The sequence below is a fragment of the Canis lupus genome, chromosome 20 (genome assembly GCF_011100685.1).
Source record: "Canis lupus familiaris isolate Mischka breed German Shepherd chromosome 20, alternate assembly UU_Cfam_GSD_1.0, whole genome shotgun sequence".
Lineage (NCBI taxonomy): Eukaryota > Metazoa > Chordata > Mammalia > Carnivora > Canidae > Canis > Canis lupus.
Window position 1 is genome coordinate 35,450,133 of NC_049241.1, and position 19,066 is coordinate 35,469,198.

Consider the following 19,066-nt stretch of genomic DNA (forward strand, 5'->3'; position numbering starts at 1 on the left):
GGGAGGGGTGGAAGCGCACTCAAGCATTCCATGCCAGACCCTGGCTCAAAGTATGGGCACACAAAGGGATTATGTAAATACAGGATTAAAAATTTAAATGCACATTATCATTCAGAAGAGTAAAGCCATTGAGCTTTTAAACCTAATGATGAAAATATATCTTGGGAACATTTTAAATCTAGAAATATTCATGCTAAATCTAGGGAAGTTGGATTTGGAAAGGCATATTGATTCTCACTTAGAAGCAGTATTTTTCAAAACCTTCAGCTTTCAGTCCCTAGTTGCCTTTCAGAAATTTTCCAGCTCCAAATCATTTCTTGCTCCCTCATCGTAGGAGAACCATGTTAAATATTTGGCTTTTAAATAATCTCCTTGCAAGATCTTACATCTGCAAATGAGAAGGTGTGTGTTTATATTTTAAAAACCAAAATGGCTCATAAATTTTGTGCTTCAAACCAGATTTTAAGTTAATTTTTGGAATTTACAAAATGATAACATGCAAAGGTTCTATTTATTATACACGTATACTGGGTTATGTTGAAATATACTCTGTTTTTCCTGTGTTTTCAGGTGACTGGTGGACAAACTTACATTGCTTGTACATTGTAAATTACATTTTTAACTGGGAGTAAATTATAAGTTTCTGGAAGTCTGTTTCTAATGATACAATAGCTATGTTGATTGGTTCCCAACTATGACATCACTGATGTAACCAGCTCCAGCAAAAATGATACAGAAGTTAAGCAGCATCCTGCTTAGGGTAGAGAATCTGTGATCAAAATGTGAATTTGTCCATAGGCTAATCGGTCTCTTCCAAACCAAAGGTAAGATTTCTGATGAGCAAAACCAAATTCTCTTTTATAGGAGAAGGGGAGAATTGCCACAACTTCTCCCCTTTTCTATCCATCAAAAGGGGGCACATTCATCCCTCAAAGATTTCAGAACTTTGTCATTCATATAATCAATGTCAGTTTGAATGGAAGTGGTTTTTCTTAACCAGTAAAATCAGGAAACACTTTAAAACATTCATGGTTAAAAAAAATAAAATAAAACATTCATGGTTTTGAAAAAGATAAACTATTCATTCCACAGATAAAGATATGCTCACGCTCAGAGACAGAGAAATGTGCCACTGTTTTGTAGGTGACTGCACAGTACTTACATCCAGCAGCCCACTGGCACCATCACTGCTGTCCTTGTTGGCTCTGCACATGGCTTGATAGTCATAAAGGGTAATTCTATAGGAAAGAATAGAAAGGAGGGTCACTAAATGGGAAGCTATGTGTGAGCCATCATGGTGAACAGGCACCACACCGCCATCAAGAGCAACAGCTACAAACACAAATAAATGCAGGCCTAATAAAGATGACAAAACAGGAACATGCAAAGTCTAGGACTGAAGACACAGCCAGGTCATACTTGGAATTTGGGGAGCAAAGAGAGTAAAGGTATTGGGATTGGGTAAGGAGATGGGGATGAGAAACCCCCAACTTGATAAACAGTCATTCTGGTTTAAACAAGGTTGATTTGCATGGACTAGGATACTCCAGAAGGACTTTGCTGTTCGGAACTGGATTCTGGGAGCTGGAGGTCATCCACTTGGGCCATGTCTCCAGGGTTGAGGAAAGCTCAGAAGGGCTATTTTGAGTTCAGAAGTGGTGGGATCCTCTGCCTCTCTCAAGCACTAGGAAACAACTCTGGCTAAGATAAGTCCAGTACTTTGACAATTTTTTGGAAACCAGTTAGCTCATTGGTTGTAATCCCTACTCCCAACTACCACCACCATAACAGTGACTATATTTTTTGCTTTTGAAAACAGTGCCATTGATGAGACAAGAAAATGGATATATTTCCCACACACTGGTGATGAAAGTATAGCTTTCATTCCCAATTATGACTTTTACTCAATTGCCAAGATGTTTCACTTTATAATTGTTCCAGATATTTTAATTTCTTATCAACAACTCTATAAAGAAAGGTGAATGGCAGTTTCTGGTAGCTAGTTAAAAGTTCTAGACGGAGCAAACACCTTATCCCAAAGGCCATATACCTCCCTCCTCCCACCAGCTTGCCTTCCCACTATTCTGGGAACCCCCCAAAAGAGACACTTGAAGTCTGGCCTGAATTACATAACTGCCAGAGGACATGTTAACACTGCAATACACGAACTTTTAAATGATTGCAAGAAATTCTCCCTGAAGGAATTCCTTTCTAGAATAATACAATGCTTAACCTGGAGCATATTTAATGTTGGACTGGAAATGGACACTAGAATAGAAGTTCCATGTCAGTTCCAGCCGACTGGGGTTGGACCCTATGCACTAGCCCAGCACCCAGTATGGGGCATGCACTTGGCTTCCAAATGTTGAACGCATGAATGATTGCCTGATTACATAAGTCTTGAAGAGATGTTGTCACAACTAGATAGAAGACATCAACTTTAAGCTAAAAGGTGAAGACTTCCTCCTCTGGACAATAAGCTAGAAGCGTCATACAAATGGATTAAATAAAGAACCATCTACAGGCACCAAGTAGAAAATTGGCCATGCTTGACCAAATGAGGATGGAAACCAGCTCCTGACCAGCACTATAGAGGTGTGTCAAGGAGCAGAGCCCAAAAGGGCACCAGAGGTCACACGATCTCCCAGCAAATCCTCAAAGCCTTTCCCTCATCAGAGCATTTCTTTTAGTCTTATTCACTGTCCTCTGGCTTTTTTCTTTACAGCAAATGCCAGAAGAACCTGAGCTTATTGAGACAGATACAAAGCCTGTGAATTAGCTAAGCATCTGGCTCAGGGAAGTCCTTGAACAAATTTCCACTGAAATGCTCAACATTGGCACAGCCCTGATGCTACCCCAGCTACAGAACCAACTGTGGACCACAAAGGACAACTCTATTAGGTCCCTAACTGTCCTATTACTCCATAGTCTCCATCTCATTCCAGGGATTTCTGCAGGTGCTCCTGAAAGGGCTTTCTAGGACTTGGCAAGAATTATGATTGGCTTCATCCTTTTCATACTGCTCAATTTTGTCCCTACAGCTGAAACTTGGCCAAGTGTGGTGAAAGGCAGCACGGATTGAGTGGAACGTGCCTGTGTTTGGAGTCTCGTAGATGTGAATACAGTGTGGTTTTGGTTTGAAAGATTATTATCCAGGTGCCACCATCCAGGGTGGAATCTTGAGCAAGATGATAACCCTCTTCTGAGGCTTCATTTTCTCACTTATAAAATGACTCACAAAGATGTCCTGAGATGTAAATAATCAGACATGTGGAAATATACTATGTAGCATGCCAGCTTTGTTATGATTCTTACAACAGAAGGCCTCATTTTGTTCTTCACTAGAGTTTGGGATCTTAAGGCTACCCCATTCCCAAAGGCTCAAGTGACTGGCAGTGTGGCTTAATGGTTAAAGCATCAGCTCTGAAGTCAATAACACCTGAGCTCAATCCTAACTCATCCACTTATTATAGCAGTTTTGTTTATTTGTTTTGTTTTACTCTTTTGATGCCTCAGTTTCATCTGTAAAATGGTGAGAAAAATGGCTATCTTCTCAGACAGCTGTGGGATTACCCAAGGTTATATACATATTACATTTAGCACGGGATCCAGTAAAGAAGAACCATTCAGCTGAAGGCAGGGCTGCAGCAGCTGTTATAATTTATTAGTCTGGTTTTCATTGCCATTATTAATTAATGGGGTGGTGTTTAATGCAATGGGAATTGACTCAGGCTTTACCCAGCTGGCTGAAGGATGGACAGGCCTCCTGATTTTCTTAGCTCATTGGGATATATGATGCAGCATAAAATTCACATCTGTTACTGCAGTACAAGACACATCCAGGACTGGCACCAGGGTTATCGAGAGATGATGTGGGAACTTCTGTCATGGGCTTCATAGCTGAGGACCATGATAACAACTGCTGATGTCTACTGAGCTCTATTTAGCAACTGTGAGCAAGATACTCTTGCAAGCATATCCCTACAAGATAGAGTCTAATCATCCCCATTTCACAGAGGGGCCAAACCAAGTATCAGCCAGCCTAAGCGGTGTGTCCAAGTTCACACCCCTAACAAATGGCAGAGCCAGAATTAGATGGGGGTCAAGCTGAATCCCCCTTACTCTGCTCAGTAGCAGGCTCTGACAGATTCTGGGCAATACTTAGAATCCAGCCTGGTGCTCGAGCCCGGTCTCATTGGAATGTCACAGAAAATGCTGCCTAAGATAAGGTCTCATAGCCGAAGTCCAGAGTCAACTTTCAAGTCAAGCTGAGGGGCTGTCTGGGGTCAAGGGGGCAGGATGGACCAACTAGCCGGGCTAGCGAGAACCCCTTGGTAGCCACCCTCCTGGGAAGCTCAGGATTCTCCGAGGATCGGTTTCAGAGGCGCTAGTTTATATAGGGAGGCCAAACTCCACCGCTGTGGAGCCGCCTCTGGGCCAGGGCATCCTTCCTGCCTTTCATTTCACAAGGAAGCTCTCCTGATCCCACTGCCATTGAGGAGGTTACAGAACAAGCGTCCCCTGTCTTCTCCACGCTTAGACAGCTTTAACTAGATGTTGCAGAAAGAGAGACTTCCAGATTATTACCCTTTTTGAAGTGATTTTGTTACTGTTTTAAATAACTCCATTTTGTGGCTACCTGTATCCTGTTTGGCTGATTATAGTTAAAGAACATGATAATTGCCTGCTTTCATTCGGCTCTAAAATAAGCCCCGAGCAGCATGCCCAGCCCAAGATTGGTGCTGCACCGCTGCACTCAGCAACTCAGTTTCTTCTTATTACAGATAACATGCCTTAATCCCCATGACATCCCCACCAGGCCACTTCAGCCGCAGGCTACAGCTGAGACCTTATCATTAGCATCTCTGGGCTCCCCAGACGGGTCTCTTTGAAACTCTGACGGAAGGCAGATAGGGTGTCTGAAGACAAAACTCAAAGTGCTGTAGAGAAAACCTAGACAGTCCTGTGTGCCCCTGTCCGCAGCAGAGCCTTGGATGACAGGCCCATGACACTGGGACTTGCTGAAAGCTCTTTTGCTGATCCTGCTCTTTTCCAACGACCAAGAAAAATATTTCTTCTAAGAATTAGAAGGTTCAATTTCAAAGGCATGAGCTCAACTCATTTCAACTTGTGAGCAACTGCAGGGACCCGCATTTATTAAACACCTACTGTGTGCCCATGAGGTCAGGTCCTTTATCTGCAATAACTCATTGAATGAGCTCTGGCTCAATGATTTGCCAAAAAAACAGTCTTGAAGCAGCTTAATGTTTGCAACTACAGTCCTAAAAACAGGACAGGGAGGCATTTCACATGGAAACTCACCACAGGACATATTTGAGCATTTTTGAATCTGAAAGTATGAGAAGTAAAGTGACTCACCAGGGTAGCATGTAAAAATATGTATTCTTTGCCGAGCCATAAAATGTGTTCTCTGGGGCAGCTTTCAACTTGCAAGTGGTAGGACATGGCACGGGAACATAGAAAATTCTTAACAAAGCCATCGTCACCATGGGAAGCCTTAACTCGTTCTTACATCTCAGAAACCCCAGAGAGTGGAAGGCTCAAACTGTTGATCTGTTAACAGAAAATCCAAAAGGTGCCATCTCTTCTCTTCTTTTCTCACTGGTGGCCATGTCATCCCTTAGCAACTTCTTACAGAGACTGCACTGCTCTTCAAGGTCACCTCCACAGGTAGAACACAGCAGAAATGCTGAATTTACATGACCCTGGCCCCCCTGACCCTTTTGAGTCCCTGACACAAATCTAGTGAATGAGCACCCATCATTATTAGCAGGGAGAAGAAGCACCCTGTGGTCGCACCAGCCAGGTGCTCAGTGCACACAGTACTGGAGCCATCAGGGTCCAGTGCAGAACCCTGAGGAGTGAGCCATGGGGAAAAAGCCTCCCTCATCCTATAGGTGACTCCGGAGGCCTGTCAGCGCCACTTTTCATCAACAGGTGCTGATAATAGAAAACGAAGGCTAGTTGCAGAGAGTGGTCACGTCAGCATCTCACCCAGGTAATAAAAGCAGTAACAATAAGAAATCATCAATTACTTTCTGCCAGCATGGAGGCATTAGCCTTTGTGGCAAGGGCAGGGTTTCATTTTATAGGAAAAGAAATGGGCTCAGAAGGTGAAAACACTGCTCCAAGGTTATTACAGCTCTAAGTGAACCGGCTGCTTCGATCCCTAGGCAAAGGCTAACATGCGTGTGGGGGGTAAGAGCACCTAGCCGGCAGCTTGTTTATCCCTTCACTTGCCCCTTGCATGAAAATTAGCTCAACTGAAGGGGAAAATGGAATCTTGATTAATGCGACTAGAAAAGATTAAATTTCTTTTGCCTCTTTGAGTAAGAAATAGAAGGAAACAGCTGAATTCTGCTTGAGGAACGAGTTCATGCAAAACCCATTTGAGGCAAGAAACTGGGATGCTGGGGGGAGCTTCCTTGGGCTCTGCCAAGTTCATGCCTACATTTCACAGCCCTGCACCACGGTAATGCCTGTGCTGCTCTCAGCCCGGGGCAGGGCATGGGACTGAGACTCGGCGACATTAGGGATGTTGGTTTCGCTGATGCTATTACTGCTACCGGTCACTCCCCACAGGTGTTACCTAGTGTTCCTGTGTTGCTTGGGCTCCAGCATCACGAATGGAGGGGTTAGTTGGTGGCTGTGACCATTTGTGTTCAGGACTGCACTGGGCATGTGGGGTGTGGGGGATACTAGGAGTTGTGAACACAGCCTCAATTCTGGAAGATTTTCCATGTGGATATCACAGGAAACCAGATTCAATATTTAGAGGATGTATGTGGTCTGAGGCAGACAGGCATGTTGGGTGTGGCAGAGACTGGCGCAGTCTCCCAAAGTCCATTTTCCTCTTCTGCCAAGCAGAACCCTGGCTTTGTGATATGCACATTTCCCAGGTTCATTTTGTAGTTAGGTGAGCCCTTGTGATGAAGCGGAAGTACTGTAATGGGACTAAATACTTGAATAAATAAACCTTATTTTACTTTAATAAATAAATAAAAGTATTCATTAAAACAAATTTCAATCAAGAAATTTTACATAGACTTTGGGACCTCCCTGGATCCTCCTTCTGCCAGCGTACATTGCAGATGCAATGGCTGGAACTAAGCAGCTGTCTTGGACCACGAAGTAACTTTGAGTTTAAAACGCCAGCAGAGGAAGGTAGAGAAAAATAGATGTGGTCAGGGTCCATGCCGACAACAAATTTATAATTTTAGACCTCCTTCACATAAAAGAGAAAAAGATTCCTATGTTCTTTAGCACCTTGTTATTCTGGAACTACCTATTATTTCAAGTAAAAGTAACTATTAACTGATATATTGGACTCAAAGTTGAGAAACTTTCACTATCTCTTGAAGCCAAATAAACATAAATGTGAACAAATATCTCTGTAAGAAATACTTTAGTCTGCTCTAACTAGGCGAGAAGATGACTGGGGGTTGGATAAACAGTCTGCAATCTGGAATCTGAGACACATCAGTGCAAATTCCATCGCACCACTGTGGGTGAACTTGGACAAGGCACTCAGTTCCTGGGTGCCTCCACTTCCAGATCTTCCTTTGTCAAATGGAAGTAATGGTAGTAGTCACGTCACGGAGTTGTTATGGGGATTCAGGAAGGTAATACACGTAAACTACTTGGAATGATGAAGAGGGCAGCGATTCTTACTGTTGTGATTGGGGATGCTTGAGCAGCAGCTTTAGTATTTCAAAGAGCCGTGAACTGGAATCTTCATGTCTCTGCATTCCAGAAAGTTTGGCTCAGAAACACACTGAGCCAAACACAAGCCAATCTGTCTTCTTGTTCCCTTCAATGCCACCTCTGACAAAGCATACTTCTGTGGAAATGGTCAGGTCAACAGGAAGCCAAGAAGCCATTACATTCATTACATGAGTGTTGAATATTAGACATTGGGGGGTGGGGCGGTGGCCGGCGTGAGAGAGCAGCCCTCCAAACATAACAGACTTCTCCTTTAACACCCTTGAGACTCCAAGTCCAGGGCATTGGCTGAAATGCAGTGTAATTATCAAGGACAGGGAGAGCTCCGGTCACTGGCCATGGAACCTGGACAGTTCCATCATGTAGAGACAGAAGAAATCGTCCAAGTCCTGAATTCTTGATGTGTCACCTTTCTAGAAAGGTATTTTCAAGAGCAGAAATAGCCACCACAGGGAATTCTACACAAGTCAACTATGTTAATGAATGTGTGGAGCAAGGTGAGGAAGACAGTCAGCAGGCCCCATAGGAAAAATATAGTCATGGAGGGGTGAGAACTCAGGCACGTGGTACCAAGTGCATAAAACAGACAAAACCGAATAAAGCAAAAAACACACAGCCCAGACAGAGGGGAACTATCAGTAGTTCTCAAAGCAAACGCAGACTATTAGCAAACAGTCCCTTTCTCTGCAAGCCAAAGACCAGGTGTGCCCAACTGGTCTTTGCTTCCTCAAGCTTAATCTGATTCACAAGGAACAAGGGAAGACCTTTTGGCAGAACCCACCAGGATGTTTGGTAAAAGCATGCATTATTCCATTTAACCCCCACCTGCAGGCAGGTGAATAATTCTTTTAGTTCTATTTTGCTGCTGAGAAAACTGAAATTTAGTGAGTTAAAGTTGCCCAATGTCAGGCAACTCAAAAGTCGACAGCATCTAGACTGGTACCATGGTGCTCTTGATTTAATATTTCTTGATCCTGGCTGTGCATGAGAAGCACATGGATGCTTTCAACAAGCATAAATGCCTGGGCTCCATCCCTAGATGGATTTCACATGAATCTCTTAGGGTGCAGCCTGAGCACAGGCCTGTTTTAAAGGTTCTCCAGGGATGCCAGTTGGATCCAGGCCCAAAGGCCCACCCCCAAGGCTGTGCCCTGGAGGTAACTGTTGCAAACTAACTATCTTTTGGGGCCCTTAGTGATTCCTTAGTGATTAAAATAACAACAAGAAGAAAATGAAAAGAGGAAAAAATGATCTCAGACATTTGGAGCTCTTATCCAAGAGCTAATCTCATCTCCTGCCTGCAATAGTTTTGTAATTTGCAGAGCACTTTCACATACTCTGTTTTAGCTAATTCTCACAAAATCCCGAGGTCCATATTTGAGTGAGGAAAAAAATGAGGCTGGGAGGGATGGGGAGTCTGGGCAAGGCCACCCAGTATAATTCTGATGCTCAACCCGGAGTGCTCTTAGCTCAAGCACAGCATATCTATCAAGGAGGCCCTATCAGGAACCATGTATATTCACCTATGATTGGCTATGCACACACACACACACACACACACACACATATACACATTTCACTTTATATATAAAATATATACATATTCACTTTTCCTGGATACTCAACATTGAATTTGAATCACTGGGGAGAAGAAGGGAGGAGATAAATGAATTCAAAGCAATTATTCTTAGAAGAATTCTAAGAAAAATATTTTGAAACTAGATGTTCTCTTAGTAATCATAAGAGGGGTGATGTCACTGCCAATGACAGCAGAGAGAACCCACAGAGTGTGGATTTTGAGAAATATGAAAGCAAGGCTCTTGTGAATATGAGTGAAAAAAGAAAAATAGCTAAATTGAAAAACCCTAAATGAGTCACTACCCAGGGAGTCCACTTTCGCTCTGTGGTAAGAATGAAGAAGTACTTGGAAGTTCTCAGTTTGAAACACAAAAAGCTGAGTGGGGGCATGGTATCTCATGAGAAATTACAGGAAGCCTGGGAACATAGCTTGCTTTAAAGAGTTATCAACTTCAGCTAAAAGAAATCTGCACGATGCTATCGCTCAGCTGGCCTCCCATCCTGAAAATTCTGCTTGTCTAGATAAGACACCGCTGAGCCAACATCTTCCTCAGCCACCTCTCCCTTCTCAAACAGAACTGAACGAAGCTCCATGCACAACACAATGCTCCTGTACACAGAACCAGGTTAAGGGCAGAAGCTAGATATTCTCTCTCTGCTCAGACTACTGGATGTTTGAACCCAGCTCTCTTACACAAAGGCTTAGGGCAACTTCTTAGCCTTTCCAAGCCTTATTATTTCCATCTATAAAATGGGCATATTTACACCCATGGCCAGTGTTATAGGCATGCAGCCTGTGTAACTGCATAGAACCCTGTACCTAGATCCCAAGGTTAGTTGAATGCTCTGCTGTCACTATCTTGAAATTCTTAAAACATTTTGAACAAGGGACCCCAGATTTTCAGTTTGCACTGGGCCCTGCAAATTATGCAGCTAGTACTGTCCCACAGAATTGTTGAGAAGTACTGCAAGAGGTGAGATGTGTCAGCTGCAGCCCAGGTCTGGTGCAGTCTAGGTGCTCAGGGAAGGTAGCTATTGTGATCATTACTTTCACACTCCTGAAGATACTGGTATCTTCTTTGGTCCCTGGATACTAATGTCACATGTAAGCGGGGTAAACAGAGTCAAGTAAAAAACTTAGCTAAAATGACCAAGAGAGACCACTTTGTATCTAAGATTGCACACGCTGCTGCAGAACTTTCTCAAAGCTCCCTCAAGTTAGTAATTTGCACAAATCTATGGCTTCTCTCTCTTCCCCGTGGCCCTGTACACCCAGAAGTAGATATTCTTTCCCTCTGATGGCACTGCTAATTAAAACCACCATCAGGGGCAGCCCGGGTGGCTCAGTGGTTTAGTGCTGCCTTCAGCCCAGGGCATGATCCTGGAGGCCCGGGATCAAGTCCCACGTCAGGCTCCCTGCATGGAGCCTGCTTCTCCCTCTGCCTGTGTCTCTGCCTCTCTTTCTCTCTGTCTCTCATGAATAAATAAATAAAATCTTTAAAAATAAATAAATAAAATAAAACCACCATCAGGTCACCAGGTAAGTGATCAGACAATCGAGGGAAAGAATCCACTGCCATGTAAACAAGCATCATCTTGTTTTAGAGAGGGGCAGCCAGTCTGGACCATGGGATAGAGCTAAAGGGATATGGACAAAGGGAGGTGTTCTCTGTTAGCTCTTTCTGGAGAAGATGGTTTGTAGGGTTCTTGTCTATGGAACTCAGTTTTCAAAGCTGGATATAAGCAGATCAAATCAAGAAACCTTGTGCCATCCAAGCACTTGTCCAAGACACCGAGAGGAGAGAAAATAAGAGGTCAGTGCAGGGAACCCGTCTAGAGCTCTACCTGGGCTCATCCAGGTCCCCAAAGCAACTCAGCCTCCAGGCATCCTGTGTTCAGGGGCGACTTCTATCCCTGAGTACTGCCAGGTACTTTCAGCTACACAGCCTCTCAGTGCTCCTGAAATACAGGTCTTCTCTGAATGAAAGGACTGTCACCCTTGTGCTTGGAGTAGGCACTGCAGTGCCCCAACACAGAGGCCCCCTCGCTAGGCATCTGCCATGGGAAGCCTGCTGCGTGTTGTGAGAGTGCAGAAGGAGCACCACCTGGTGCCAAGCAGAAAGCAAAGCCAAAACTGAGCAAAGATCCACAACAATACAAATCACAGCAGCAGCTACCAATTATTGAGCCTTTAATATATGCCAGGCACCGTGTACGAACTTTCTGCTCATTATTATCTCATTAAGTCTGACGGCAGCCTGCGCAAGCAATTGTAATTATCACCTTCATTTTCCACGTAAGGAAACCAAAGTTTAGAGAGGTAACCTGACTCATTCTAAGGCACACAGCTAGTAAACATCACAGGCTGGATTTGAATTCAATCCATCAACTCCAAAATGTAAACTCTCATTGCTCTTGTGGCCTTGATGTGGGCCCTTTCGAAGAGGCCTGTGAGCATTTCAGCCGACTCCCAGATGACAACAGATGCTATTAGATTTGAGTAAAGTCCCTGGTCCTTCCCTTTTCTCAAATATGTTAGCTACTCTCCTAGGAAAAGAAAGTTCTAGATTCATGCCAATCACACTTCACTCACATCAAGGAGAAGACTGAGAATTTAAAATCCCACTACAACCTTTTCCCTTCTCCCACCAAGCTGAAAGGAGTATCGAAGAGGAAAAAGGAAAAAAAAAAATTTGTTAAAGAAGTTGAAAAATATGCTTTCGAATGAGAAACACGTGTGTGATTATTCTCATCTTTTGTCTTCCCCCACCACTGAGTCGAAAACAAGTGAACACGATACAAACGCACACATTCACATAAAGATAGGAACAACCAGGGGAGCAGACAATCCAGAAGCTGCCCTGGGAAGCTTTAAGAAGTCACGGAAAACTCCATGGCAACGCAAGCCCAGCTCCGAGTGGAGTTTTCAAGCACGTGTACAATGACTCCTGGCCAAAAAAGGGGGAAAAAAAACTGCACTTGAATTTTAAAAAGGGAATTGAACACACTGCTGCAGGCGGGCTGGGGGCAGGCGAGTGTGTCAGAGATTGCAGAAGTGCTGGAGTTGTGCCAGTTTTTTATATCATTTCTTTTTTCTCCTCCTTCTGGCACAAACAAGCTATGGAATCTCAAAAATTGGGTCATCATTTTTGAATTCCCTGCTTTCAGCACAGCGCTCAGTTGGTCTTGTGGACTGGCTTAAAAGTCCGATTTCCTGAGCTAACACTTCCTGGCCATTCAGCTGCAGGGAGTCATAACGAGCGGCCTGCCTTTCCCACCGGCAGCTCCCACCGGCAGCGGTTCTCACAGGCGAGCCCAGGTCCACTTCTCTAGTGCCTGCTATTATGTCCTTAACAGCATCAAATGTGCCCACGAAAGCACCACTTCAAAGGCTGCCATTTCCTGGGAGGCCAAGGGAAGGGTGACATGTTGGTTCCCGGTGAGGTGGCAGGGGGACCTTACTGACATCTTGATCTAGTAGGGGGATGGCTTTTCCCATAGACTTTTGTGTCCCCAAGAGCACGGCTGGCCTGCCTAGGAGAGACATGGGGTCACGCAGAAGCTGTCATACGCAAGCTTCACTTAGGGCCAGGTGAGTAGTACCCACTGCCACTGGAATTTGGCATCACCTGGGTTTTCTTCTAGCAGCAGATTTAAATTCCCCTCCATCTGGGAGCAGGTTCTGAGAGCTTTCATTTGATTTTCTCAAATTATATCGACAGGTCTGTAAATGTCACTTTTCATCCCCGATTTCCAGATTTCCAACAAGCTTCCCCAGTTCGCCAATGTGAGGCAAAATACACTTCTCGTTTTTAACCAGGGGAAAACGTTTCCTACTTCTTTGCCATCACTTGCTCAAGACTGCTACAATTGCATCCCAGTGCAGGCTCTGACTTCAATATTGGCCTCCAATAAACCCTATGCTGGGTGAACAGGAAACTCATTGTGAGCTGAGTTTCTGTGACTCTTAACACTCATGCAAGAGGCATCAAATTTCAGCAAGATCTTCTGGAGCATGAACACAAGTACAAACCAGTCATGGGGTCAAGTCTGGGCTTGCTTTATTTGACCTTGGTTTGTTTTATTTTATTTAGGCAAACTTTTTTTCAGGGGGCGCAGGGGACCATAAAATCCTTACCTTTTAAAGGAGCCCATTGTTAACAGTTTGTTCATCACAGCTCCCTCGACCTCACCAAAAAAGTCTCCAGTCTGCAGGGAAGAAAAGAAGAGCCCGAGAGGACGCAGAGATAAACTATGTGCCCAAGCACCAGAGAAGAATCAGGAATGGACACAGCGTGCGTTCCAGTGCTGACAGAAGCAAAAGGCAGGTTTTCAGGACCACGGTTACATAAAAGTGGAAAATGTCTTAATAGTCAGAAGAAGTTATGGGATTAGGGGCAGACTAGTAGGCAGATGGGAATGTTCCATGGTACAAGGCAGGGGCGGGGGTGGGGGGCATCGCATCACATTGCATAACGTGTGCACACGTGCGGGGGCACGCGCACACGGTCAGATGGGGTAAGCATTAATCTGTGCTCAGTCCCTTGTGATTAAAACACTACATCATAGACAGGAATGGGCTTAGAAAGGGCTTCCTAGGCAGTAATAAAAAGGATTGTTTATAATTCCTGGATGACCTGTTTAGGGAAATACAGCAGCTCTCTTCATCAGCCCTATAAATTTCCTGCTGTTGAGAATACATCCTTTCTCACCATCACTTTCTGAGGATCCTCGTAATTTTGTCCCTGGGCAGTTAACTATGTTGACAAATAAGGCAGGCCAGAGTGCAGCCCCTTCAAGGGGCAGCATGGCCAGGCTGACCCTTACCTGTGGGGCTGTCTTGGGAGCATTTGGGAACTAGCAGCCCCTTCCCCACCACCAGGCTGATGTTCGAGCCTCAGACTAGATCTTGGTCTTGGCTGAGATATGCAGACTCTGAATGGTGGGATGAAGGATTAACATCCTGGTGGATCCCTCTAGTCTCTTGGAACTGCTTGCATCAGGGTCTCTTGGGGGAAGGTGAATGCCATGCAGCAGAACAGAGCTTGGGGCAACAGCCTTCCTCTGCCAACGCCCTGGACTGAGCCGGTGTAGATCAGTAGAGAGCCCCCAGGTCTACTGTGGGTGCTCGCAGGATTTATAGCTCATGTGTGGGTGGGTGGAGGGCATTACTCTAAGAGCCTGAATTAATAAATTCCATAGGCTTTGTATTAGCTAAATCCCGATTCAAATTACCACTGAGTGACTTCAACCACGCTCCTGGGAATTTTCAGGCAGAAAGGCATATAAAGACTTTGCCAAAAAGTCAAGAAAGAGAGGAGGAAGAAGAAGGAAATGACATTTCACTGGCTGAATGTGGAGCATTGCCTGTTTCATTCCGGGGGAAACTGGAACCTTTTGCAAAGGCTGTGGGTGTGTGCTGCCGCTGGGAGCTAGGACGTTTGTATTTTGTGTGTATAAATATGCCAGTGTCAATGGAACTGGTTGTTAGATGAAGAAGAATTATCCTAATTGGGGTGCAGGAAAGCAGACAACACGGAACAAGCTGGGGCAGAGCAGGCCGGCAGGCTCCTGGGCCGCGCTGCAGGCCTGCACCCGGGGAGCTCGGCTGGGAGCAGCGCCGCATGCACGCCCGTCCTGGCTGGGAACGAATGGTTTACGCTGCTGGCTAGTGGAGAACCCACCACTGCAAGGTGTCCACATGCCCTTCCTCCCCACCTTGGGACCAGGTTCCTATCTCAGCCCTCCACCGTCACGGCAGGGGGCAGGGCTCCTCCTCACAGGTGGTTAACTTGGGTTCCTGCTCCACTGACTCTTGGATGTCGGGGTTTCTTCTCCCAGCCACACAGACATGGTATCAGGGACCCCTGGGCTCTCCTGCTCTCAGACTGGCCTCGCTTCACGGGCCCACTCGGACCTAATCTTGACCAACTGTCCCATGTCCGGCGGTGCTCAGCGTCCGAGGAGACAGGGTGTGGGCAGTTTGATTCCTGACTCTATTTTTTTTCACCCATCACAGGTGCATTTAAGAATCCCACAACCTTTTCATGGATAAGAAGGAAAACTGAAGCACGATTCCACATGTGACCTGGAGCCAGTGTTGATAAATTAACAAGGCATTAAGCTCAGACTCCTTAGGGACTTAAGGACAATTAGCTAATTTATTTGGCATTAATAGTACTGCTGACTGCTGAAGAATTTCAAGTGATTTAAATGGGACTTCATTATAAAATGGTCCTCCGCCATCCTCCATTTACAGAGCCTGCCAGGAGGCTCAGGCAGGTCACGTGATAGGCCCACCACCCCCTACACCAGGGAAGGAAGAGGGGTACCAGAGACCATGCATCTCCTTCTCTACTGTTACTTTGTCATGTCACACTGCTAAACACATCTGTATTTTACCTTCTTTGAATATGCTAATTTAATTTCAAATTGCAGAAAAGGTTTTCTATGCACAAAGTTTTAAAGGAGAAACCTGTTTTCTCTCTGCCAATACTATTGGTTTGAACTCTTATTTTGTTTTTCAAGCATAGTGGAGATTTCTGTGCTCAGCCCCACTGCTTGGTTTCTTCCCATCTCTTTCCCTCCTGTCCCACACCCCACAAGGCTCAGTCAAATGAAGAACATTCTTTGCCTCTTTCTGGATCCTTGTCCCTCAGTGTTGAGAGCTCAAGTTAATCCCTGAACTCAGGTAGCTGATTTTTAAAAAGCAACAACTAGAAAGGAGCCATAAAGAATAATAAAGTTGGAATACATATATATGTATGTGTATCTGTGTATATATATGTGTATATATATATATACGTGTATGTGTCAAATATATATATATGTATATATTCATATATGGAAAAGTATCTAAATATCAAAAGAAGGAAATCTCCTTAAAATTTCCCAAACTCTTTAAAGCACCTCTATCCTTGAGGCAAAGAGTTCTATAAATTGAACATTTTATGAGCGAGAAAGCAGACCCTGGGCTCTGCCCCCACCCCCCAACTGGGAGGTAAAAACTCTTTGGGGCCTGCTGAGAAGTAGGCTGTGACATTTTTAGAGGGATAGAAATAAGGTTTTATAATCTCCTGGTATTACCTCTTAAATATAGATCATTGTCTCAAAGTTTTAACACCATCCTTTGCTCCCCCGTACCCCAAGCACATCATGAGCTCCTTACTCAGAGCTGGCAGAAATTTCTCACTCACCTGTGTGTAGTCTTCAGACACCAGAATAAACCCATTATTGTCTATGAGGTAACAGTTCACAGTCTAGAAAATTAAAAAAATATACCAGAGTTTTAACTTTGGGTCCTCAGACTGCTTTTACACAAAATGACATACTTGTAACCTGAGAGAAACCTCCTTGAGGTTGTTTTGGGGGGAATTGGAAATGCTTGCTGGCTCTAGGAGTTAAGGCCATGGTTACGCTGACCCCAGTGTTTACTTTGCCAAACTGACAAACAAAAACAAAACATTAAGCAAGCCTTGAACATCTCAGATTAGGATAAAGAGAATACACATTAAAAACTTAATTACAGGGACGCCTGGGTGGCTCAGTGGTTAAGCATTTGCCTTCAGTTCAGGTCATGATCCTGGGGTCCCGGGATCGAGTCCTGCACTGGGCAACCTGCTCAGAGGGGAGCCTGCTTCTCCCTATGTCTATGTTTCTGACTCTCTCTCTCTCTCTGTGTGTCTCATGGATAAATAAATAAAAATTAAAAAAAAATTACAGTTGGTCTTCCTTGGTTTTTGTTTCTCTCTCTTTTTTCCCTTTCTATGACCTGAAGACTATTCCCAGGAACAGTGTTCACAGGCTTGGAGTCTGTATTCGCAGTGGCTGAAGTGCAGGCTGTTTTGAAAGCAAAACGCCAGCACAATGTCATTACCCTAATGATGTATTAATGAAAACACTGTGTCAGCTCAGAAGACCATCAGGGGACCAGGTAATATTTTTTAATTTGTTCATAGACTTAGGCAGGGGGGAAGGGGCAGACTTCTGTTAAAGGGGCCCCTCAGGTCTCCTAAAGGTTTTCAAACTGTGTTTTTAATTGGGAGCTGGATTTGGGGGCAGGGCTGTTAGCTTTTGGTAGCTCAGACTTATAAATTGTAGAAAGCAAGGTAAACCCAAACTTCTGCTTCCCCACACTACTTTAATCTCAAGTGAATGATTTGCTACAGGCTAAGTTTTAATTACAGTGCTGTGGAGTTTAAACTTAAGGTTTAATTCCATCCTTGATGTAACTCAGTTTCTATTTATTGCAGCTTTTCCATACCGACTGCAACATTTAATTTGTAACATATCTTTACCCTGAGCTAAATTCCCCCTAGCTCCAGGCCACCGCATGGCTGTTTTCTGGGACGTTGACCTATCCGTGGAGTGGTTTTAGTTAGACACAAAAGTCCAGCAATGAGTTGGTCCGAAAGATTCATCCTTTATTACTAGGTAGTGGTGGAGAATCAGCAGAAAATTAAAAGCCTTGCTGTCACCTTTTATAAAAGAGTTGGCTGCTTTGGTGAGTAATAGGATTTGTCTCAATTATCCAGAGGAGCCAGAGTGAATGACTTAGGTAACCTGGTTCCACTCTATTTGAAGAAGCTCTTAGTGTAAGGACACTACCTGGGCCCTGCTGGATGATAGTCTTGACCAACTTTCTCCACTTTTAGGAGACAGCATTATGAATGTAATCCCATAGAGCTGTGCTGTCTACTGTGGTAGCCACTAAATACATGCAGGTTTAAATTCAATTTTATGTGAATTAAAATTCAATAAAATAAAAAAAATCTAGTTCTTTAGATACACTAGTCACATTTCAAGTGCTCTGCTCTACCTTAAGCTGGTGATTATATTTGTGGACATTCCTATCACTGCAGAAAGTTTTCTAGGACAGGATAGCAATGCTTTCGATTACATTGATATTCCTATGAGTTTTAACCCACCTACACTGGGTCATGTTAGACAAATCCATATCTTTGCTTACTTCAATGTCATGAATCTCGTTTTGTAGATATAGACACTGAAGCAAAGGGAGGTTAACCTCCATTCAATCAATAAATACACAAATACAGAAGTGACCTCCACATTTGGATATTGACTAAATCTTCCCAGTTGTAGAGAGAATCCAAAGTCATCACATCCACCTTCATCCTTAATTATAAAATCAGTTCCTACTCAAACATGCCTAGCCAATTAGTACCCTTGCCATTAGACCTGTATATTTGGTCATTATCTCTCTGTCTAATGTTGTATATACTGGATAACATAAAACAAGTACAAGGCAAATAGATTAAAAAGTCAACTGAAAATCTTGAGAAAGAGGGAAGATTCCATGAAATCCATGAAAGTGATGTTGGAGATCATCTCCAATCACAGGATAAGACACCGGCCCTTAGGAATTCCCAGAGCAATCTCATAGAGTTGTGCTAGGCTATAGTCTAAACATAGACTAGTGATCCAGTCATGTGGATCAGATTAGTCAACATCCTACCAGAAATGGGAAGAGGAACAGGAGGGCCAGTCAAGGCTCCTGGAGTATTATATGCCTAAGCTTCCACTTTATCCAAAAATACTTCAGATTTTGCTCCAACATAGTGGGCATGGTCTTCTAGGTAAGGACTAAGCATTTGTTTCTCTATACCGACTACCAATTGGCATTTACTTTTTGGGCTATGTTTCCATTTAACATGTTTTTTTAAAAAATTCACTTCTCCATTCCCTAACTCCCTCTTAAATTAGGATTCCATGACAGGAACTTGGT

The 19,066-nt window shown here is 44.0% G+C and overlaps 1 protein-coding gene across 10 annotated transcripts in view; it reads right to left on the reverse strand.

Annotated features, from left to right (window-relative positions):
• CACNA2D3 (calcium voltage-gated channel auxiliary subunit alpha2delta 3) overlaps window positions 1-19,066 on the reverse strand; it is a 946,725-nt gene that overhangs the window by 61,445 nt on the left and 866,214 nt on the right. For all 10 annotated transcript variants that reach the window (XR_005374880.1, XM_038566127.1, XM_038566132.1 and 7 more), the window contains 3 exons: window positions 16,518-16,580; window positions 13,460-13,530; window positions 1,163-1,238 (listed from right to left, as the gene is read on the reverse strand). Coding sequence is in view for 9 of the 10 variants with exons in the window: in XM_038566127.1 (XP_038422055.1) it covers window positions 1,163-1,238; window positions 13,460-13,530; window positions 16,518-16,580 (210 nt within the window). In the remaining variant the exon portion in view is untranslated. The remainder of the gene's footprint in view (window positions 1-1,162; window positions 1,239-13,459; window positions 13,531-16,517; window positions 16,581-19,066) is intronic.